This window comes from Lissotriton helveticus, chromosome 3_1 (assembly GCF_964261635.1).
Source record: "Lissotriton helveticus chromosome 3_1, aLisHel1.1, whole genome shotgun sequence".
Classification (NCBI taxonomy): Eukaryota; Metazoa; Chordata; class Amphibia; order Caudata; family Salamandridae; genus Lissotriton; species Lissotriton helveticus.
The window spans coordinates 887724077-887748687 of record NC_136061.1 but is presented as its reverse complement, the minus strand read 5'-3'; the positions used below and the strand labels follow the sequence as shown (position 1 = coordinate 887748687).

The window sequence follows — 24611 nt, the reverse complement described above, 5'->3', positions numbered from 1 at the left end:
ACGCGGTCCTTCCGGGTGATCTTGTATCCGTCCGGGATGGCTATGGCGATGTCGGGCGCTGAGGAGGCGTTCATCCAGGTTTCGGTGAGGAAGGCGACGTCCGGTGCTGTTGCGTCGAGCAGGTCCCAGAGTTCCACGGCGTGCCTGTGGACGGAGCGGGTGTTGAGCAGGATGCACTTCAGGTGGTTGCTGCTGGTGCTCGACTCGGCGGGGGTGGTGCAGGTCCGGTAGCAGGTGAATCATAGGTTCATTTTAGAGACAGGGTTGGTGGTAATCTTTCTTCTTGGCCCAATTGTCACCAATGTTAAGTCAAATGAATGACACTGCCACTGGTTATCTTCTGTAGTATTTATTTTAAGTAAGCAGTAAATTCCACCAACCCGTTCCAGTCAACAATTGAATTCCAACTGCCTGAGCAAACATCCAAACCTCACAAAGCCCAGTTCTATTGAACTTCACTACATCAAAAATGATATGGCTGACATTCCACCCACAGCAGCTGGACCACATTAATACAAGTTATAACTGATACCAAGGTGTAGCGGCAAAACAAAACAGAGATCATTGACCTATGTTAGAGGATTGCAGGTAAGTGTATGGTTTTCTTTGTATCTCTTTCAGGTTTTGTACATGTAATTTATGTTTACCCAACCTTGATATAGAATAACATCACTTTGTCAAATATTTGGCAATGTTGCTGTACATATATCGGAAGAGAGTAAAATGTGTCAGAGCAAGGTAAATCAATGAATCCCACATTTATCTTTTTTCCTAGATGGTTTCTAGGTTTTGAAAATAACAACTATATAGGCTAAGACTTAGATTTTATTTTATTTCCAGATTGTCTCTTTTGTGCAGTGCACAACACCCTCAAAAGCATGTTGGTCATTCAGGGCCCCCCCAAGGATCGTACTTGCAACCCCTGACTTTCCCCTTGCGACCCCAGGAGCTCCCTTTTAGGCCCCTGGCCTTAGAGGTGACAAAATCAATGCCAGGAACACAAGAGCAGCTTACCCTAATCTACGTTGGTTTGGGCTCCACTCTCCTTGTTTTCTTTCAAGTTTTTATTACAATTCAAATCAAATTAACTTTATTCGACACAAGACCACAAAAGTTTGACAAACAAACGATACAGTCGTAAAATAAATTTTTTAAATATTTTAAAAAGTATGAAAAAAAATCCTTAATGAGGTAAAATTACTATTAAGAATAAATGCCTCATCGGACATAACATTTCAATTTGTTAAAATAAAGTTATACAGATCATTTTTTCTCCCCAACCAGTTACAGTAGTTTATAACGTTTCCTAATGCCCATTGCTGTTTTAATGAAATTTAATACCGCACTAAGAAAATTACAGAATTGGTCAACGATTGCAAATGTCTAATCACCTCATCATATGTACAAGGATGAATATTCGTTAGTAGGGGTACCAAGAATCTTCCCCTCTGTTCTTTATAAAGTGCACCAAAATGAGTAAAGTGCAGGGTGCTCTGGGTTGCCATATTGTCACAAGGGCAGGGGGTAAGATTGTCCAACCACCCAGATTGTTTGAGAAATGCCGCTAAAAAGTGCAAAGTGCCCAAGCGGAATCTTGTTAAAAGAAAATGCATCTGACTATTCGTGGTGAAGGATAGGTAAAATTGATGTTTAGGCATAAAAGGACAGCTAGGACCTGACGCCTCCAATTGCGAACGATGCAAGGTTGCCCAGATGTTGTACTCCTCTTTTATTATAAGCTTAGCATCTGTAGGGATACTCATCGGAGTGTCAAAATACTTGCCCAACCCAATCTCAGATAACCTATCCCTCACAAAACAAAGCCAAGGAATTTTCAAAGACTTGTCCAAATGATTGCAGTCTTCGATTATCTCCCTAGAAAACTGTAATTCTTCAGAGGCCCATATTTTGGTCCATAAGAGAGGGGTAGGGGGAACATTGCCAATGCGATCTTCTATGTATTCTATCCCCACTTCTTGGTGAGAGAGAGCTGGCAGAACTATTTGGAACCATCAACAAGCGTTTTATGAACTTGTTTTCCACCACTTGTAACAAGTGTTTTATTGGGTAGCCCCACACACCCGCCCCATAAGATGCAACAGACAAGCATTTTGCTTTGTATAAAGTAACAAGCTTGGGCACTGGCTTATGGCCTAACTTACAGGCAAGCCTAAACAGCCCCTCCACTACTCTGCTTGTTTTCTGGGCCCTTGCCATGACCAAAGAATCCCATTTCATGTCCTTATTAAACATGTTCCCCAGATATGTGAATGTTTCCAATTTTTCGATATTCTTGCCCCTTACATTAAAACTTCGAGTTTTGGTATTTTTTGGGCTACATACCATTATATAAGACTTTGAAAAATTGACCTTCAAGTCAAGAGCCACCATAAAATTCGTAAAGGCATCCAATGAGGTTTGTAGACTGTTGGCCATCAAGGCCATAAGTACAGTATCATCCGCATACGAGAGTAGCGGGACTGGGTTGCCTTTAATACGAGGATTTTTTTATTACACTAATTGTGAATAATATTTTAATATTCACTATCACTGGAATGAAGAATAGATTACAATTAGCATGAATATGACCCTGTCTGGCAGCTGAGGTAAGTAAAAAATGCTTTTAAATATATGTTGTGTGCATGCTTTTGGGTGAGTGTATGTTTATGTGACACTGTGTGTGTGTATGTGAATGTGTTGGTATGTGTAAGCATTCGTGCGTGAGTGAAAGTAAAGTTTAAGTGGTGTGTGATATCACTTCCGCTAACCCTGGCATTTTGGGGAATTGATGTTCATTCCCAAAGGGATCTTACAGCGACCAAAAATAATTGTCACTTAGTCAGAAAAGAGCAGCCGACCATAACTTATCAGTGAAACACCAAGTTTTCAGCTTTTCTGTAAATTAAATAAACTCAGGTGATTGTTTCGCATCAGCCGGAAAATTCTTCTGATAATAAAAATATGAGCATCCTTATGGTGTGATCATGCTAGGTAGTGTATTTCAGAATTTTATTCTCAGTACAAAGCCTTGTTTTTTTAATTTTTTAAACAGCTGTATTGCATCATAATACTAAGATAAAGCATTAAACAACCTTTCCCATAGGTTTTACATTGAACTAAAAGACCACTTTACATGCCGCCCCACATTATACATAATGTATAGAGAAACCAATGCATACATAGGTAAAGCAATATACAACTTTTCCCATAGTAATTAAATCTAACCAAAAAAGCCATTTACATAATATAGATTATGCAATCACACCCCCCCCCCCCCCACAATGTACATAAATGATATAAAGTCGTACTGTTTTACTGCAAGTCAAACTACAATTAATACATAGGTTAAGAAATGTAAAAAAACTTCTTATAGTTAATAAATATAACCATTAACAGTTCCATTAGCTTATGAATTAGACAGTCATATATCCTTCATAATGTACCCAATGTATAGAAATAAAGTTCTATTTAAAAAAGTGAAATCCCATCAATTGAATTAGCTAAAAATTTTAACATAGTAATAATGTTTTTGACCTACCCAGCTTTGTTAAAATTGTTTGTATTCGCATGACAAAAATATTGCATCTCTATATCGACATGATCTCTACATCATAAGGTAAACATAGGAGCGTGGGTATGTAGTTAATAATAGTTTTTACACACTTTCCTTGACCACGATGTAGTAGGCTATGAAGTGGATGTGATAGTTTTATGGTTTGATTTTGTTGATCTCAATATAGTGACATTCGATCTTACACACTTGTGCTGAACCTTTCCTGTGTTCCTTCAAGAGTTGCAGAGTGAGCAAGCCACAGCATAAAGTGTGCTCAATGGCACACTGAAGAAATGTAGGGGCATATTATCAAGGGGGTTTATCTCCGCTTTTTTGGCTTTAAAAGCCAAGAAAGCGGAGATAAAATTATCTCCCTATTACCAAGCTGTCGCTAACACCAGTTAGTGACAGCTAATAGGAGATAGCGACCATCTTGGGCCCCGCTTTGCATGTCAGTGATATTTATCACTAATGACATGCAAAGTGGGCGTGCCAAGATGTTAGCGACTGGAAACAGTCGCTAACATCGCTATCTCCTATTACCAACTTTTGGAGATATTCGCGCTAAGCGCGAATATCTCCAAAAGCTAACACCTGCCCTGAGCAGTTCTTCACCATGTTATCCAATGGGAGGTGGATAACATGGCTAAGAGCATTTGCTCGATAATGCATGAATATCGCTGACTTTTCAGAGATATTCATGCATTGTGGCCGTTTTTTATCGCATTTGCGATAAACCTTGCTAATAGCAAGGTTTATCTGCGATAAAAATCGCCGATGTGCGGCGATAATTTTTGTCTCTAAACAAGTTAGAGACAAAAATTATCGCTAGTTGTTGGTAATATGCCCCGTAGTTTCTCTCAGGCTCCACTGGCCTCAATAAGGGTGCCAAATGGGCCCAATGTCCCAGATGTATTTGTCCTGCCGCTTCCTTGTGCCCCACCACCAAAGCTGTTGAATGTCACCCATGCCAGTAGGCAACCGAGAAAAAAACACAGGGACCACAAATCGCAACGTATTTAACTGCAAAGCAGCTTTGACTTACGGTTTAAGGCACTACACAAAACTGCATGTTTAGTTTAAAAGTTTAAATTTGACTTTGTATCCATATCTCTAGATCTACATGCATAGAAATATATACGCACATACATAACAAGTCATAGATAAGTATTTAAAGCAAACATGTCATTATATGTGTATGCACACACATGCACGTGCGTACACACACACACACACACATTTTCTCTTTATGATTGCCATTTGTAGATGGCCCTTCCATTTTATCTGTGTCGATTGTGACTCCCTTAAAAATCACCTCTACAGACACTAATGTGAGTTTCACATGACTATGTCACTTCTTTAACAAAAATAAATACCAGAGTGATGATAAGTCTGTTTACCACAGTATTTTTCCGTCTGTTTGATCTAGTTAAGATACCAACGAGAAGAACATACATTGATCCAGACACATGTGAGGATCCGATGCAAGCTGTCCATCTGTTTGCCAAAGAACTTGATAATTCCTGTATAAAGATTGAACGGATTATTGGAACAGGTAACTGTTTTTTAATCTTACTGTCTTTGTGATGTTATCCAGAATGGCATAAACACAATGTTGTATAGTAACAATCTCGCCATTTGCCCCCATGCCTTCTCTTGCTCCTCTTCACTTTCTCTCTAACATTCATTTTTGTCTCATATACTCGGTCCCTGTCATTCCCCTACATATTGGCACTCTTATTTTTGTGTCATGTTTCACCTTACCTCATCTTCCATCTCATCTTAGCCTAAAATACGGATGGGAAGTTCTGTGATGCCAGCAGCTGCCCATTTTCTAAATTCAAAAAATAAACTATACATTCATCAATGGTTAATTTGCCCCTGTGACCGGGCACGTGCACTCATTTTTGTGGTTTAGAACTACATTTCATCATTAAAATTTGACTCAGGCTAAGTGAAGTAGAAGCAGAAAATAGATGCAGACAAAGAGTAAGACAGGAAAACAGTGACAAAGGAAGAAAGCAGGAATGAAAGAGAACCTGCAAGAGTGGGCTATACAATGTAAGTGTAGGGTGCTGGAGGCAAGAGACATGAGGTGGAATCAAGACCATGCATTTTTAATATTCAGTACTCCAGCATTAAGCAGCCCTAGAGATGGGCTGCTGAGAAAAACTTTGGGCCTCTGCTCTTCTTTTTTTAACAAAGTAAGCACTGCATGTGCAATCGTAAATGCCTCTGTCCAGAAAATAATTTTGTTCTATTATTTTAAAGTGAGCCTGAAGAAAGCAGCATAATGGATGCACAAATGACCAAGTCAAATTTAGCATTTTTGTTGTCTTTGGCTGCATTAATAAACTATTAGTGCATTGTTTTGTATCTACTGGGCTTGATGAGTGCATAAACCTAAATATAATTGTAGAAGAGGGTTGGTTGTGACAGGTTGCTGATGGTTTAAGTTTATGAGCATTTTTAGGGCTGGCTCACTGATTGTCCCTCCAGCCCGCCAGGGATGAGGCATTGATGCATCACTTTGGGGGTGATAGAACGATGACACCCTAGCGGACCTTCCAACACCCCGATGAGGTCTTCTCACAGCCCGCAGGCTAAGGTCCTGGACTACCAATGACCTGCTATGAAGAGGGCAGACTGAGACAGCTGTACGGACTTATGGCTGTCGCCCACCTGCCTGCCTTGCAATTCCTCACGTATGTGGCTGACACCCAGGCTGTACATGCACTATGGCAAAGGGGATAGTCTGAACCACTGGTGCATTAGGTGTAACAGATTGTCCTTACTTTTGGAGATGGTCATCTGATAATTCCCTGCCTCTATTAATGGTGCCAGACACAAGTATACTTAACATTGCTCCAACGGAGAAAAGGGGCTGCCCTAAATCGAGAACTGCTGGATAAGGAATGGCTGGGGGTACTGCAGCATGCCCACACTGCATCCCATTATACCAGATTTCATTACACCCTGATCAACTTTCTCCATATGACATAGCTTACTGCACACCGGCTCAACACAACAAAGGGCACTCTTGACCAGAAATGCCCCAGATGTAGCGAACAGGATGCCAACTACATAGAAATGACTTGGTCATGCCCAGTTGCCATGCGGTACTGGCGGGTGGTGGTGACTGACTTGGAGCCCGCACTAGATCAGACAGAACTTTGGCAGATGGAGGTATGTCCCTTTGGACTACCTCCCATCCGAAAATTGACAAGGGTGGAGCTATATTCTTGAACTTAAAACGCATTAGCCAGGCGCACCCAAGCCTTTCATTGGAGGTTACTTTGTGGACCGCTCCACTGTAAGTGGAAGAAAGAAGTCAAGCTCTGGGCACTGGTGGAGGAATCTGCATTGAGTGAGGGAGTGTAGGAGTCTGCAACATCGGCCAATTACAGTTCACTGGGTGTTCAATTCTGGTGGCTTTCACAGAGGAAGAGGCAGAGGATTTTTATTTGCTGCTGAGTGGCCCTGGGTACAGATGGCATAGCACAGGAGCACCACAACCAGAACTCTGTGAGTCACTGGGAGAGACATACATATGTCTGTGTGTATGTGTGTGTGAGAAGCAATAGACCTAACTTCGAGCTACAGTGACCTGGACCTATTGCCTATGGTTATGTTACAGGGAGCGGGTGGAGTTTATGAAAACAGTTATAGACAGGCTTCTTTGTAGAAGATGTAGAGTTGTGTATGTGAGTCAGTTGCTTGGAGCAATCAATGCATGATCTTTTGACTTTTGGTCCAACAATTCATGTGTTAGCTGTAGTACTGACCAAATCATTCTACATTGTTCTGTTTACGAACATATGAAGCTGTTGTCATGTATAGCATGCAACCTCTAATAAATAAAGTTTAAACATATCCACCCCATCTTGGTTTGCTAGTGTGATGGACCCATAGCATGAAAGCATTTCTCACCGGTGCAACCCTCCTCTTTTGCACTATCAGTCAGACCACCTTGTGCCTGCCCTGCCTTTATATACTGCCTGAAGGTAAGTAGCCTGGCCTGGCCAGCAGAAAAACCTTCTGTTCCATGAGACCATGGGTGACTGCATGGTGTTTTCTCTCTGCTGCTAGGCTGAAGCTACCATAAGAGCTCCTTTCTACCTACGCTTAGTGAGGCATGGGCCCAACATTTTTGTTGGGCAGACAACATTAAGAGAGTGTAGTTTGCTGGTCACTCAGCACCTCGGGTATCTTCCAGAATATACAGTCGTCAATGGGAAGGGGTGCCTGCCTTTATAGGGGGATCCTTATTGTGGTCAGTGTGAAGTTGAACCACCCTTATAGAGGCAGTGAAGGGGAACACCTGCACTACAGGAATCAATATTATGTGGGTCAGTGAGAGGAAATGGCTACAGATTAGGGATCTATTGTGTGCCCTGTAGGAGGGAACACCTGTCTGATATGATCCTGATATAAGAGGTAACACATGTCTTATACGATCTATCCTATGTTAATTGAGAACAAAGACCTATTCCATATACACCTGCTGCTCCATTCTGTTTAAAAACATTTCCAGGAATGGCTATAGAGGGATACCATGCTCTCCTTGGAGGTTTGCCCAGCCATTTGCTAGCATCAGAAACAAATGGACGGTTACTGCAGATACCCATATAATGCCAGTACCAATGGTCCCAGGGCTATGGCGGCCTGTGACAGACTCCTTACAGTGCTGGTGCACATTGTTACTCCAGTAAAGGAAATTGTGCCACATACAAAAGCACAGTATGATATATCTTGATTTTTTATTATATATGTCATTTATTGGGTTATATGTAGCTTGCAACACTAGTATGCATTTAAAGAAAAGTATTAAGTTAGCATGATTGTGGGCCGTAATATTCCAGCTGAGACATTTGATATTAACATGAAAGCTATTTTTCTGCATGTTTTTTCCTCTGTAGGTGCAGACCAAAGTGGTTCATTAGTTAGTGAAAAGCACATTCTATTCCTGAGATAGTGAGGCAAGGAAGTAGAGGAAAGGTCAAATAATTTTAATGACTAACAAAGGGAGTGTACACAAAAACAATGGGATTCTGTCAATGAGGAAAGGTGGCAGTAGTGTAAATACTTTTTGTTTTTTTTATATATAGTGGGCAAACTATGAGAGCAGCTCTCCTTGCGGGTGGCAAGTGGAGAGCACTATGTGTTTTTGATAGAATCCCATTGTTTTTGTATACCTTACCGGAGGGTGATTCTATCATCACTACCTCTATACTTCCCCAATTGTTTTTGGATCTAACAAAGGGAGTGTTCTTTCGGGTGAAGGAAGGCACCAAAGATGCTTTGGAGGCGGAGACTGGAATATGAGAGTAGTGATCAAGGTGCCAAGTTTATTTCTGGGAACTGGAAAAGTACTGTGATGTGTATGAGGTCAAATTTCTTGAATGTTCTTTGAGCATTTTAATTACTGAACCCACATTGGGGTTAGTCAGATTACCTTTAGACTTCTCTGATTGTGTGGCTGTATGCTATATATTATTCCTTATCTATAGAACTTCCACAGAGGTTTTGATTCTTACACCTTTCTTGTTTACTTGATTCAATAGGATTAGTGTAGGTGTTAATAGATGTTACGAATTTTCCTTATTTTTGCATTGTGGCCACAAAAATTATTATATGCTCTTTGCTATTGATGACCAATATTTTACGATGCTTTTGCCTTCCTTTGATAATCTTGGACTTTTTAGAGGGTGTTCTTGAGATTGATTTATATCAGTCTAGCTTTGAGTTTGTAATATAGTGTTATAGCCCGCCGTAGTGGGCTTTACCGGCCATTAAAGGCCCACTCCAGCGTTAAAGGCCCAAGCCGAAGGTGACGGCCTTTAACAAGGGAGTGGGACTTTAATCGCTGGTATAGCCCAGTTATGAAGGGCTATAAGGCTATTAGAACATTTTGCCACTAGAGGGCAGAATGTTCTAACAAATAAAAAGAAAGGTTGAACCCGAGGGGGGTTAAATAGGCTCTGAGAGGTCTTGCAAAAGCAACACTGGAATGTTGCTCTGCAGGCTTTTACTGGCCCGTAGAGCACGGAGCACTCCATTGTACTCAATGGAGTGCTCCACATTCCAATATTCTAACACAGCATTATAGCGTGCCCAAGAGCTATACCAGTTGGTAAAAGCCTCTCTTATAGTTATGGTCCCGAACTGCAGGCAAGTGCCTATGACAAAGCAAAACATCTTGACTATGAGGCGCAATTCCCACCTCAGCCCTTTTGCATCCAAGGATGGAAGGTATGGTATTAGAAAACTAAGATGTATATATGTGTAACCGAATGGGAAAGGATGGTGACAGAGCTAGTGACCCCTACCCTCATTACACATCATTATATGAAATTAAAATATAACAAAAAAAAACTACAAGATAAAAATGTCTTAATATAAAACTTTCCATTATCTTTGTTGACACATATTGGGAAGATCAAAGCTCCATCCAGTAGAAACAATTAACACTGCTTGTGTCAACATTAAAATTCTAACAGAGAATTCAGATAACCGGCAGCCTCCTCCCACCTGCAATGTAGTTTAATTTCCAAAAAGCTCTGACTTTGCCAATAGGTCTGATTTGATGTACCGCACCATGCGCTCACACAGGGACAACTTTCTGCATTTATATAGACACTCCTATCACCTGCCATTCAGACAAACCACCCACTCTCCATTCAGAATTCACACCACTCACATTGCTCACAAAAAGACAGACCACTCTTCCTTAGATATACAGGCACTCTGCTCATCCTACACTTACTCAGTCACATCGTTCAGCCTACACTCACTCATTCACATTGCTGAGGCTACACTCTTACAGGCACACCGCTCACCCCCAAGTACACAGACATTCCACTCGCATAAAAGTCTGAGTTGATAACTTGAATTTGAAAGGTTTATTAGAACATTAGAATATTGGGTGCTTCATTGTAAAAAATGGGTTGACAAAAATCTAGCAGTGTTTGGTGTAGTCACTTTTCTACAAAATGCCAATGTTTTTCTCTTTCTTCTTGTTTAATTAGCACATGCTAGCCTGAATGGGTTTAATTTTCTATAGTTCTTCTACCTCGGGCATACCAGTCGCTAAAAGCCCTGTGCCTTGATGTAAGTTGTTGCCTGCAGCTCAGTTGCGGAGCTCATAAAGGGGGATTTTAACTGCTGCGATGTCTTTCAGCTATAATAGCCATTTTTTTATGTTTGAACATTGTATAGTTGGCCGTTTGTAAAGGTTGAACAATTGCTTTTGTTTAAACATGCCAATGCTTTCATTTTTCCCATTTAGTTTAGAGCATTTTGACCTTACTTGCATGTGCCTCAGGGTAGTGACTCCAGGAAGGGGCCTTGAAGGGTAGGCACTGTAGTGTTGCCGAAGGTGGGCGCAACCACGGCAACCAAAGACTAGAAGTGCCTTACTGCTCCGCCCCCCCCCCTCAAGCGTGCATCCAGTGGTCTCGCCCTACGTTGAGACGGAGGGCACGCTCTGTTAGTAATAAATAGCCCAGGGCCCTGGGCGTGGCAGGCATTATACTGACCACCACCAGACATAACGTGTGGCCTCCAGTTATTTCTATAGGCCCAAGTCAGTACACCACATTGGCGACGACGGTGGTCGCACCACCCCCATCGCGTGCCAGGCTCTCCGCCGCCCTTGCCCAATGCGAGCCCGCACCTGCAGCATTGCAGTGCGCCCTTCTCAGCGTGTGCGCCGCTACCCGCCGGCGGTGTGCTCCCTGCCGCCTGGCGACTGCCTGGTCGACCAGCACCCCGACCATCGGACTCACCGGTGCTCCCTCCTGCGCTCCTCTGCACCTGTGCCTCCAGCGACGGAGCCCCGCCTGCAGTGGCCCCTCCGCTCCGCCAGCCGACTCGGCCATACGGCCCAAGGTGCATGCCTGCAGCCCAGACCCTCGTCCGCAATCCGGCAGACGTCTGCCCCAGCTCCCGCCTCCACGCCAGCCTGCTGTGCCTGCCGCGTGCTGCCGCCGGATGCCTCCCCACGCCTCCCGCGTGCTACGCTGCGGCCTCCCTGCCGTTTCCCACGCATCTCGCGTGCGGGAAACCCTGCAATTCCTCACGCATCTCGAGTGAGACGTTACTGGGTCTTTGCAAAGCTGCCGGTCCTCTTCACAACGGACTCCTGAGCGCCTGGCCATCTGGTAACGGAGTACTCTCGGCCCCACTGCCCTCCAGCCTTCCCCAATGGCCATGGCCGCGGTGCCCCCGCTGGAGCCCTTCACGGTCACGGGCACGCCCCCATCTCAAGCAGCCAGGTGGAGAAAATGGGTGGAGCGCCTGGAAAACTACTTTGTGGCGGCAGACGTCGCTGTCGAACGACGGCGAGCGATGCTTCTGCATCTTGGAGGGGAAGCGATACACGACATTTCCAAGGACGTGGTGGAAGGAGGCCCGCCCCGGAACTACGCCACGCTACGCGACGCCATAACTGAATATTTCGAACCATTCGCCAGCGCGGATTATGAGAGGTTCCTGCTCCGCCAGGCCCGCCAACTCCCAGAAGAGTCGGTGGACGTCTTCTACGCGAGGCTTAAAAAGCTAGCCAGCACATGCACACTTCCAGACGCTGACGATGAGATCCGCGCTCAATTCATACAAGGGTGCGCCTCCTCGAAACTGCGAGAAAGAGTCCTAGAAACAGACAACATGCCCATGCGCGACATCCTGGCGCTAGGGCGATCCAAGGAACTATCAAAGGCCAGAGCTGCGCATATGGAACCAAAACCCACAGTCGCTGTCAAGGTCGAACCAGTGTGCGCCATCAAAACTAGTGCCGCCGACTCACGCACGAAGCCACCCCGACGAGGACGACCAGGCCCAGCTCATTCATCTCACGACCGCGCCTGCGTATGGTGCGGAGGGGCAACACCCCACAATGGAGCATTCCCTGCACAAGGGAAGATTTGCAGCGCCTGTGGAAAAGCCAACCATTTCGCTAGCGTGTGCCTGTCAACGCAAAGGAAAAAGCTCAACGGCCCGCCCAGGAGGGTGAGACAGGTAGAGCCACTGCCAAACGCCTCCTCCAACAGCGACATGGACGACGACGATGCGGACGCAGCTTCCGTCCACGTGGTACGAATGATCAACACTTTGGCCGCTTCACCGTCCGCAGAGCCCATGTGCACAGTAAACGTGCAAGATCAAGCGGTGGCAGCTCTGATCGACACTGGAGCGACGATCAACCTAATGGCGGCCAGCGTATACCGGACATTAAACGCCCCACCAGTGCTCCACCCAACAAGAGTGCAGGTGTACGCCTACGGCACCAGTCGACCCCTACGCCTGTGCGGTGTCTTCCGAACAGCTGTATCACATGACTCCAATCAACTACACACCAAAATCTACGTATCGCAAGAGGGATCTGGATTCCTGCTTGGCTGCAGAACCGCCCAAGATCTAGGGCTGATCCATTTCACCCTTACGGTCCAAGCCCATGGCCTCGACCATCTCGTGCTACAACACACGTCACTGTTCGAAGGGATTGGCTGCCTGAGAGGACCCGCCGTTCGCCTCCACATTGATCACGCGGTCGCCCCAGTGGCCCTCAGACACCGACGCATCGCGTTCCACCTGCGACCCAAAGTAGAAGCTGAACTGCGAGTGCTTGAGAGGGCCGGAATAATCGAAAGGGTAAGCGGGCCCTCTCCCTGGGTATCCCCCATTGTAGTAGCCAAGAAACCGAAACAACCGGATGCTGTGCGGATCTGCGTGGACATGCGCATCCCCAACCTCGCGATCAAGAGGGAGCGCCATCTGACGCCGACCATTGACGATATCATCGGCGAGCTATCAAGATCAAAGTGGTTTTCGAAGATGGACCTGAGATCGGGATACCACCAGATCCCACTGCACCCAGACTCCCGCCCGATAACAACCTTCTCCACCCATGCCGGCCTGTGGAGATATACCAGACTCAATTTTGGGATCTCTAGCGCAGCAGAGGTGTTTCAGAACATTATTCAGAACGTCCTGCAAGGTCTGGACGGCGTGCTGAATGTGAGTGACGATATTTTGGTCCACGCAGCGACGCTGGATGAACACATCCAGCGCCTCCAAGCTGTCTTCGCCAGGCTACAAGAGCGGGGCCTCACCCTTCACAGGGAAAAATGCGAGTTCCTACGAAAAGACATCAGCTTCTTCGGCTACAAGTTCTCTGACCAAGGCGTAGGACCAGACCCTAACAAAGTCAAGGACATCCATGAAGCCCCCGCCCCGACGTCAGTGACCGCCGTCCGCAGCTTTCTCGGGATGGTCACATACTGCGGGCGCTTCATTAAAGATCTCTCAGACCTCACTGGCCCTCTTCGTGACCTCACGAAATCCTCAGCCACGAGGGAGTGGGGGCCCGAACAGCAAGAAGCCTTCAAGAAAACCAAAGCAGCACTCTCTGCAGACACAACCCTGGCCTACTTCAACCCTCGCTACGAATCACAGCTCGTGGTGGACGCCAGCCCAACCGGCCTAGGCGCCGTCCTGACTCAACAACAACAGTGTGGAGAATGGGCCCCTGTCGCGTATGCAAGCAGGACCCTCATGGCGACAGAACAACGATACTCACAGATTGAAAGGGAGGCCATTGCCATCCTGTGGGGGTGCCGGCATTTCCACATCTACTTATACCGACACCCGTTCGTGGTGATCACGGACCACAAACCACTCCTCCCACTTTTCCAAGGATCATCCTCACGACCCCCCCCCCCCGCATCGAAAAGTGAGTACTCTAGCTCCAGGAATACCAGTTCACGGTGGAGTATCGGCCGGGCACCAGAAATCCTGCCGACTACTTGTCGAGGCATGCCCGCCCGGTCACTGAAGCAGAAGCCGCGGAAGCCGACGCCACTGAGGAATACGTCAGAATGATCGTGGAGCGCTCAAGACCCCTGCCAATCTCCCTACGGGACGTAACACAAGCCACCAAGGAGGACGACTGTTTGCAGATTGCCATTCAAGCAATCCAGTCGGGAAACTGGAAACCACTCCAGAGCCCAGCATCATTCCGCACCCCGGAAGCCCAGGCAACACTAAAGGCACTCCACCAAGTCCGAAGTGAATTGTCCATCTCGCCGGAAGGGTGCCTCCTGAGGGGCCCTCACCTGGTACTGCCGGATAGTCTCACGCAGCAAGCAGTCCTGTTAGCCCATGGCACCCACCAGGGCATTGTGAAGTCTAAGAATCGCATCCGGAACAAGCTCTGGTTCCCGGGACTTGATAAGAAAGTCGAAGACGTCATCCAACGCTGCCCCGTGTGTCTGGCGACCGGCCTGCCCAACCCCCAGCGCCTGTGATCACAGAAGAAGGACCGACCGCCCCCTGGGTGCGTGCAAGCGCAGACTTTGGTAGCCTCCCCAGTGGGAAGTACATGTTTGTAGTAGTGGACGATTTCTCAAGATACCCCGAAATCGAGATCCTGCCCTCCACCGTAATTCCAAAGCTGGAAAAAATCATTGCGACCCATGGCCTCATGGAAGAGTTGCGCACAGACAACGGGCCCCCATTCAACAGCTGCGAACTAGCGGAGTACCTGCAATCACACCGCATCAAACACCGGAAGATAACTCCCAGATGGCCTCAAGCTAACGGAGAAGTCGAGAGACTAATGAGGACTCTAAATAAAACCATCGAGATTGCGATAGCAGACGGCCAGAACATAGAGCTGGCCCTCTTCCAGTTCTTGCGAGAATATAGGCTGACGCCCCACTGCACCACGGGGATCCCTCCAAGCCGCCTTTGCTTCAACAGGGCAGTTATGGACACTCTCCCACACCATCCCCTGTGGGCATCAGCTCCGATTCCCTGTAACCGTTCTATGGAACAATGAACAAAGTCCAACAAGGAAGCTTCCCAGAGAAGGAGAGCAGCGGACAGCCCCATCCAAGTGGGCGATTGTGTGCTTGTGAAAGACCGCCATCCCGGGGGGAAATTCCGCCTCCCTTTTGAGTTGGACCCATGGACTGTCACCAACGTCAATGGCACCATGATCACAGCGGTTAAGGGAAGAGAGAAAGTCACCAGAAACGTGTTGTTCTTCAAAAGGATTAGGAGCGAAGAAGAGGATGGTTTCCCGGACCCGGCGGAACCCTACACGAGACCAACACAAGGCCCAAGAGGAACAGAAGAAAAGGGCGCTCCCAGCGATGAAGAGGTCCCGGACACAGATTCAGTCGCACCAGCCCCGAGCGGACAGGAGCCACCAGTGACCCAGAGCCACCCAGAAACTGCCGAAGCCAATGGCTCAGAAGAACCAGCCCAAACCCTATCGGGTGAGCGCAGCCAAAGCCAGTATAATCTGCGCCCTTGCCCGAAGCCATCCCAAAGGTACCGAGACTTCGTGGCCCGCTGCAGACCGTGAAGGGGTAGTGCTGTGCAACTTCCTCCATAAAAGTAAGACTGTTCCTTTCTTACCTCTCCGCCATTTCCAGAGACAGTGGTTAAAAATTGTAACAGTTTATGCCATGTTCATATTTGTTTTATGTTGGGGTAAAGGAGGAATGTAGTGTTGCCGAAGGTGGGCGCAACCACGGCAACCAAAGACTAGAAGTGCCTTACTGCTCCGCCCCCCCCCTCAAGCGTGCATCCAGTGGTCTCGCCCTACGTTGAGACGGAGGGCACGCTCTGTTAGTAATAAATAGCCCGGGGCCCTGGGCGTGGCAGGCATTATACTGACCACCACCAGACATAACGTGTGGCCTCCCGTTATTTCTATAGGCCCAAGTCAGTACACCACAGGCACCTCCCTCAGCAGTGGGCTACACAGGGGCGTAACACAGGCTCCTGTAGCCCTTACGGCACAAGGGGGAACCCAATCCTTCAATGGGACCCAAACTTTCAGGACCTTCATCCATCCCAAGGTATATATATGAGATGTGGGATACTCATGACCCCCCTCATCACATTCCGCAGGAGGGGCATCATTTTGCGTTATGCCACTGGAGCTATTATACTATGTTCGTACACTGTTCGGAATGCTAAGAGTTTCTCGGCATACCAGAATATTTAGTCTCTTATTTACTAGCTTTCAATGTTTAGCGAGAGGGTAAAGCAGGAACTTAAGCAGACAGGGACTGTCGCCCTGTTTATCTGCTTGTACTGATGGGTGATCACAGCCTTATTGCCCACGTCCTGTTGGTTGTTACCAATTGTTAACTACTCCAGTCGAGTATGTTACTGTTAATATCCAAGGCTGATAGTACTATCAGCTGAATGTGTCCTATCTCTTTACATTTTCAATTAAAATTACACATTTGAGTTGTTGATTTGTTGCATTACAAAATTCCTTCATGGCTTTAGTTTGTCAATGTTTCATGTTGTTTTAAATTTAACGTGTACTATAATGGTCCACTCCAATAAGAAATGCATTACCATTAAATATATACAGGTAAAGTTTGCAGTTTATGGGATTTAATGAAGTTGTCTCAAATGATAAATCTTTATATTGCGCCCTTAAAGTTACTTCTTTTATTTTTAAAACGTGAAATATAATATTAATATGGATCATCACTACTTGTGGGAACGTTAACCATCATTTTTTTATCAGCTCTTTTTAAAACTGCACCTATTAACGAGGCCCATGTTGGAAGATACTAGACTGGAGGGTCATGTTTATTCTTTAAATGCAATATATATTCTTTTAATGCCAATATACGTGTTGTGAATATCATTTAGCAAATGCTCATTCGTGTTTGTATAATTAACTTTTTTGATGGGGTGAGCTCAGCCTCCTTTCAAACCCTTGAGTCACAACCCCCGCCTAGATTAGTAGAGTGAGCAATGGGCACAAACCGAGCTGCTAAACATCTCCGGTACAAAGGCCTAATGTTGAAAAGACATGTATGCATATAGCATAAAGCTTTGAATTGGATGTGACGTTTAACTGGTAGCCCATGTAATTTATGTAGCAAACTAGCTGAAAAAGTGAATTGTGGAGAGTGGAGTAGAAGGCATGCACCTGCATTTTGTGCCATCTGAAGCCTTTGAGCAGTCCTTTTGAGACACCCAAATAGAGAACATCGCCATAGACCATTCTGGAAACGACTAGAGCCTGGACCACAGTCCTCTGTGTTGAAACTGGAAGTCAGCCAAGATTTTCCTGAGTCATTTAAGAATGCCCCAAGCAGGTGGCAGACTCTTTGTTAATCTGTTGGCTCATGGAAAGCTTATCATCAAGCAAGAACCGTAGTTTTTTCACAACAGGTACAGGAGATGGAGTATTACCAATGTGAATGGGCCATAAATGGGGACTCTATAGGTAGGGAAGGTTGCCCACCAGCAGAACCTCCCACTTGTCTCCATTTAGTTTTAGTGAATTGGCGTTCATCCAGGATGAAACTTGAATAGTACAGGTACATAAGGCTTCTGTATTGTGACTGTCCTTTGCTGATAGGGATATTGTCTGCATATCAAAACAAGCATTTGCAATGCAATAGGTATCGCAATAGGAAAGTTAGAGCTATTGGTATTGTAAATGACAATTTTTTTATTTATGTGTTGGTTTTGAAAATAGCAAAATTAATAGCTTTGTCATTTACAATGCCAATAGTTTTAACTTTCGCAAATGTGACACCTATAGCATTTGTTATGCAATATGTGTTGTATTTACGTGACTTTGATGTATTGATATTACAAATAACAATGGCTTTTATTTTTTTTAAATAATTAATACTTAAAAGTTATTGTAATTTATAATAGCAATAGCTTAAACTTCTGTAAATAACTTTTGTGAAGATTATGTACAGTGTATTTTATTGTGACGAAAATACAAGAACAGAAGTGAAATATCAACATTTTTTTTGACATTTGTAATAAAGTTTAAACATTGAGAGAACATATTTGAACCAGTTGTTGTTGAATGGTTGTACAGATTGATTCTGTGGTGGCACTGAGTGATGTTGTGGGGCGACGTTTGGTGCTGTGGCGTTCGCTGATGCTGTGGTAGAGCATAGTGATGTTGTGGTGCCCCTGAGTGATGCTGTGGTGGTGCTGAGTGGTGCTGTGGTGGCACTGAGTGATGCTGTGGTGGTGCGAAGTGATGCTGTGGTGGTGCTGAGTGATGCTGTGGTTGTGCTGAGTGATGCTGTTAATATTGTAAATACCCACATGTGTGTGTAGCTCCCACACATTTGTGTGAATGTATGACCAATTTTCACAGACATACACACGCCAATTTATATACGTATAAAAACACAATACACACATCTATACAGGGCGGTCTAGGCACTGTACGTCAGGGACGTGCCTATCAATAATGCACGGGGGCCAAGGGATGTGAGAGGTCCTCGGGACCAAAAGTATGGCTGCACTTTATTACTACACAGTGGCAAGGGAGTATTTTATTTCCTTGCCTGAGAGGGTCGATGCCACCCTTACTACGCCCCGCATTCTGGGTGCTATACAGGTGCCAGCAACATGCGATGTTTGCTCAAGATCCGACAAGAAACATTAACCTCTCCACAGGTTAACCTAAACGTGCACCTATGCCGGGGATACAGGGAGTATAAAGGCAGCAGCCCCGCTGTAGAGGATTCCCCCGGACCCTTGTTGCCGGTGCTCGGCCCGATGTAACCCATTTGTTGCCTTCATCCTAGCAAGAGAGACCGGCACGTTTGCCACCTCTCTGACCTGCTAACTGTCACACGCAGAACACAAGCAGACGCCACAAGTAAGACACGTGCAAGTCCACAGCTAAAGGCTGTCCACACGTCCAGTCAGCAGAGCAGAGCACACGTCTGAGTAGGAGCCAGGCGCGCTTCGGTGCAGTATCCCACACCAGATCCTTCCAGATGCCGGGGCTGTGTACTGATCCCACAACATTGCAGCGTGCGCGAAGTGGCAGAATCCGTAGCCAGGAGCTGCCAGATGTGAACCATGCACCTAACTGCAGCAAGTGGCCGGACTCCAGACTCTCCCTCATTACCTTGGTTGCCGCACACGGGGACTTTAGGCCCATCTTGCTGCTGTCCATCACCACCCCCTTTTCTGAATCGTTTTGGCCACCACAAGCGTGGAAGGGTATGCTCAGATGTGAGTCCCTTGCTCACTGCACCATCAGGATTCAAGCAAGCCGGGCCGAAGACGGCTGTAATGCCAGAAACCGGTCCCCGGAAGCTTGTTTCCTTTCCAGTAAAGAATTGGCTTGGTAGTTTGGTCTGCCCTGTTCCCATGATGCACTGGGCCAGGGACAGACTAATTTGCATGCAGCCAGGTTCTGAACTGGGATGGTGCAGTGAGCTAAAAAACGGTGATGGATCAAGCCCTGATCTTTTGACTGGGTATGAGTGTTCTGCTTAATTCAGATGCTCTGTCCATCATCTCCCTCCCGGCAGAGGCAGGCACTGCAGCCTCTGCTGCTGCTGGCACAGGCAGCCAGTGATTACTTAAAGCCACAGCCCCTCGCGCACGAGCGCGAGGCAGGCATTAGCTGATCGATGGCCACTTACTCAAATATCATCTCCACGCCGCTGAGAGCCGGCCGCCGCGCATAATGGCGGCTAATTTTAGCTATTTCTCTATGACGCCATTGATCTGATAGCACGTATTTGCACATGGAAAAACAAAGTCACCAAGTTTAGACCAGAGCCTCCCCGCACGTGCGATCCACATAACATACATTCTCAACATTTTCTGTGAAGAAACGGCTATAAGTTGTTAGCAGTTCCACTGATGTTTACACGAACACATCCCCGTGTTTTGTTCCGTGTGTAATGGCTCAACAAGGGGCAGCAGAGAATAATAATAACTTATAATAATGTCCGCTTCATGCAATCACTCAGGAAAACTGCATTAAAGGGGCCACTACACCAGCAACTATGGTAACCCGGGTGCATGCTGCTAACATCCTGCTGACAGGAGCCCGAAGGTGGTTAGCGGCTGGGACAGAACTCCACCTTTAGCCAACGCTGCCTGTTTATCAGCACCACACGCCCCTCTGCAGACTCCCCCTGCATTCCACGAGGCGCACGTCACGATCCGGATTTGTCTGCCGTGCAAAAGCGCACGCGCCCAACGTTATCCTATGGGACAACGCTGCGCGCGGCCAGGTCTTGTATCCACATTCCACTCATTTTCGGCTGAGCCGACAGCTATAGTTCTCTCTGCGAGAGCGCGCTTTTCACAGCGAGCCCTAAAAAAGACTACGTCCATGAGATTCTGCAATTTCAGCTAAGGTCTAACAGAAAGATTAAACAGAAGTGGACTGAGGGTAGAGCCTTGAGGCATCCATGAAGCTAAATGGTGGGGGTTATACCTATGTTGGTGCGCATGGACCCATGAAGAAAAGGATCTCAGCTAGGTCTTGAACTACCATTTCTCCCAATCTTAAAAGAAGAACAGTATGGTTTACAGTGTCGAAAACTTGAATGAGATCTAGAAGGATCAAGTTCGTGTCTCAAGTATTCAGTGACCTCAAGAAGGGCCGACTCTGTCCTTTGACTGGCTCTAAAGCCTGATTGTGAGGACTGCAGAAGACCATTCAGTAAATGATGTAAGCTGCAAGTTTACATGCTTTTCTAGCACTTTGGCTAGAGTAGGCAGGAGATATATAGGTCTGATATTCAACCATATGAAAGGATCTCGATTTGTTTTTTGTTTCAAAGGAATAACAAGGGCAATCTTCCAGGAGCTAGGAGCATTGCATTGCATTTCTTATCATGCCTTACTAAATGTCCCTATTTTTAGGCGCAAGAAACATGGTGGGCTTAGATTTTCCTTCTTGGCCCCCTCCTTCTGGAATGCACTCCCTCTAGAATTCAGACTCACTGCTTCCTACTCCTATTTTAGGTGCCTTTTGAAAACCCATTTGTTCTGCAAGGCTCATAATTAAGCTCCCCTCTGATCTGTCCACACACGCCCACAGCGCCAAGAAACCGTTTGGTGGAAGTTGCGCTATACAAATACTTTTACATAACATTGCCCTCGGCCAAAGAAACCTTCAAAGGTTGAATAAATCGCTCCATAACTGGGAGAGCAAACTCGACAAGTACTGATGGGGGACATGGATCAAGAGGAGAACCTGATTTTGTGGTTACTGGTAGAGAAGTAAAAGACAGCAAGTATACCACAGTGAATTCACTCAGGACACCGGACGCGCTAGGATAAACTGAGTATATGAACCTGAGAAAGCGTCCTGAATGTCTGCTACATTTTTAAAGAAAAAGTCATCCAGCTCTTCACATTCGAGTTATGTACGGGGGGTAGTTGAGGCGGCATTTTCAGCTAATGTTTTGAGTACCTGGAAAAGGTCCTTAGGGCAATTTCTGGCAGCATTTGTCCTTGTTGTTATATGTTTTCCGCCATGCTCTTTCCAATGATTTACATATTTTTTTGTTTTCATGCAGTGCAGCATTATACCACGGAGCAGGGGGAAGGATTCTATGGTCTTTCCTGCTCGATATAAGGAGTAAGGCATCCAGGGAGTATCTGAATCTAGCACCAAAGATGTGAGCGTCTGATTCTACTGAATTACCTAGCCCAGGGCAGTTAGATTCAAGCAGAGAGTTACGAGCAGGGACGTTACGTTTCGACCAACTCCTGCTGATAGAAAGTGTCTGATTCCTTCTGATCCGAGCCCCTGCTTGAATTGTTAGAGATAACTGGACTATCTGAATCTAGCACCAAAGATGTGAGCTTCTGATTCTACTGAATTACCTAGCCCAGGGCAGTTAGATTCAAGCAGAGAGTTACGAGCAGGGACGTTACGTTTTGACCAACTCCTGCTGTTAGAAAGTGTCTGATTCCTTCTGATCTGAGCCCCTGCTTGAATTGATAGAGATAACTGGACTGATGAATGGTCGGACCATGACACCAATCTGGAGAAAACGGGACTGCTGAATGGTCCGACCATGACAGAGGTATGGGCTAATCAGTCTGTACCTAAGATTGGAAAATATAGGTTCCAGTAGATTCTGCTACATGGGTGGCAGATTTAATAATTAGCTGGATAATCAATGCTGCAAAATCTTTTTTTCAAAGAAGAGGCAATTCTGCAACCTATAATAGTAAAATGTATATTAAAATCACCCAACATTATGAAATTAGTGAATTTAAGGAGGTGTGAAGAAAGGATCGTCAGAAATACCAGGGCTCCATTTGACCACAAATCCTGGTCGGGAATAAATTAGAGCACCGGACATGGTAAAACTCTTGGCCAATTAAAGTTTAAAAAGAAGAGCTTCACAGTCGGGGATAGTAAGTTTGTCCATTTTACATGTAAAATGTTCTTTAAAAATTATGGCAATACCACCTCCTTTCTAGTCAGAGCGATCCACTCTGAGAATCTGATAATCTGGGATTATGCTTTGTAAGTGTGAATATATAGATCTATATATATATTCACTGAAAAAACCATAGGTTTCACACCAGTTATAGTTAGGTGGAAATTTTACTCGCATAAAACCATTGAAATTCCCACGTTATAGTTAGTTGGACTCACTATAACTTGCGCGTGCAATGCACTGCTGATGACGTCACATATTACATCACTCATGACATGGTCAGTGACATCACTTATGACATCACTGATGACATCTCAAATGACATCACTGATGACAACATCCTTGTGACAAAGTGGCAGACCTCCTATCAGCATAAAATAACCTTTGACACACACACATTCAAAAATAGAAACTAACATTTTCTTAAAAAAGGAGAAACCAATACCAATTACAACAACTTATTAGGTAATTCCAACATCTACATACACATCCACTCATTCACCAACAGTTCTATATAGTCACTCATGCATGTACTTACTCATCATATGTACTCATACACCTATACATCCTGTTACACACTAATACTCATCCATATAGTTACTCACACACAAATTCACACATGCAAATAAACTATCAAAAAACATTTACTTGATTATACTGCTATATACACACCACTACACATACTTCTACAGAAACGGAAACATATTTACTCTCTTAAACAATCAATTATAAAAACACATACTCACTAACCCACCCATACACACAATCATCCACCCATACATTCTTGCACACATGCTGTCTTCAAAATACATACAAATAGTGAGTCACTCATTCATGCATCTGTGCTCTAAGTAATATCCCCCACCGAACCATACAGACACTGATAGTGATACTCAAAAAAACAACTAATAACCCATAAAAACACTCATGTAGCTACTCACCAACCCATGCAGCCACTTATACACAAAGTGAGACACAGATACAGATATTTAAATATTTAAACATTACTCGCTAATATATGTATTCACTAGATACATTCAATAAGTCAGTTAACCAATCAATTTTACACAAAAAAACACCCATTTAGACATTTATTTACCCATTTATTCTTCCATCAACCTTTAGATATACATATATAAAAAATATTTATTTTTCAGAAAGATACACATTCACTGGATGATGTCATCAGTGATGTCATTTGAGATGTCATCAGTGATGTCATGAGTGATGTCACTGACCATGTCATGAGTGATGTAATGTTACGTCATCAGCAGTGCATTGCACGCGCAAGTTATAGTGAGTCCAACTAACTATAACGTGGGAATTTCAATGGTTTTATGCGAGTAAAATTTCCACCTAACTATAACTGGTGTGAAACCTATGGTTTTTTCAGTGAATTTAATAGGTTTAATAGGTTTTTTAAATGCTAATTCCTAACTATAACTGGTGTGAAACCTATGGTTTTTTCAGTGAATATATATATATATACTGGAAATTAGTATTTTATCCAAAGGTTTGTCGTACAGCCCCCCTAGTAGCTTCAATTATGTGGATACAAGGTTGGACCTTTATAAATTTACACGCAAATTGAAGCTAAAGAAACATTTTGCAAATACAAAATCTCGCAATGTTGGTAAAAAGTCAGGGGCATCCGATAATGTGGTGGGACTAGTGGTAAACGACGTTCCTCTTATGCAGGATTTGGCAGCTCTTCGTGCAGAAGCTCCAAATTCCCAGAACACGCAAGGACATGAGAGCTCTCATACAGTTGGCTTAAGTAATCTGAAGCCCCGGTCTACGTTCACCCCCGTCACCCCCTACGACAACATAGA

General features: G+C 45.2%; 1 protein-coding gene across 4 annotated transcripts in view; it reads left to right on the top strand.

The window, feature by feature from the left end:
• The window catches only part of EPHA10 (EPH receptor A10), a 1640855-nt gene that overhangs the window by 1142849 nt on the left and 473395 nt on the right, over positions 1–24611 (top strand). For 3 of the 4 annotated variants that reach the window (XM_078681220.1, XM_078681221.1, XM_078681224.1), the window contains one exon: positions 4983–5108. In XM_078681220.1, the coding sequence (XP_078537346.1) occupies positions 4983–5108 (126 nt within the window). The remainder of the gene's footprint in view (positions 1–4982; positions 5109–24611) is intronic. The other variant, XM_078681222.1, reaches the window with a different exon arrangement.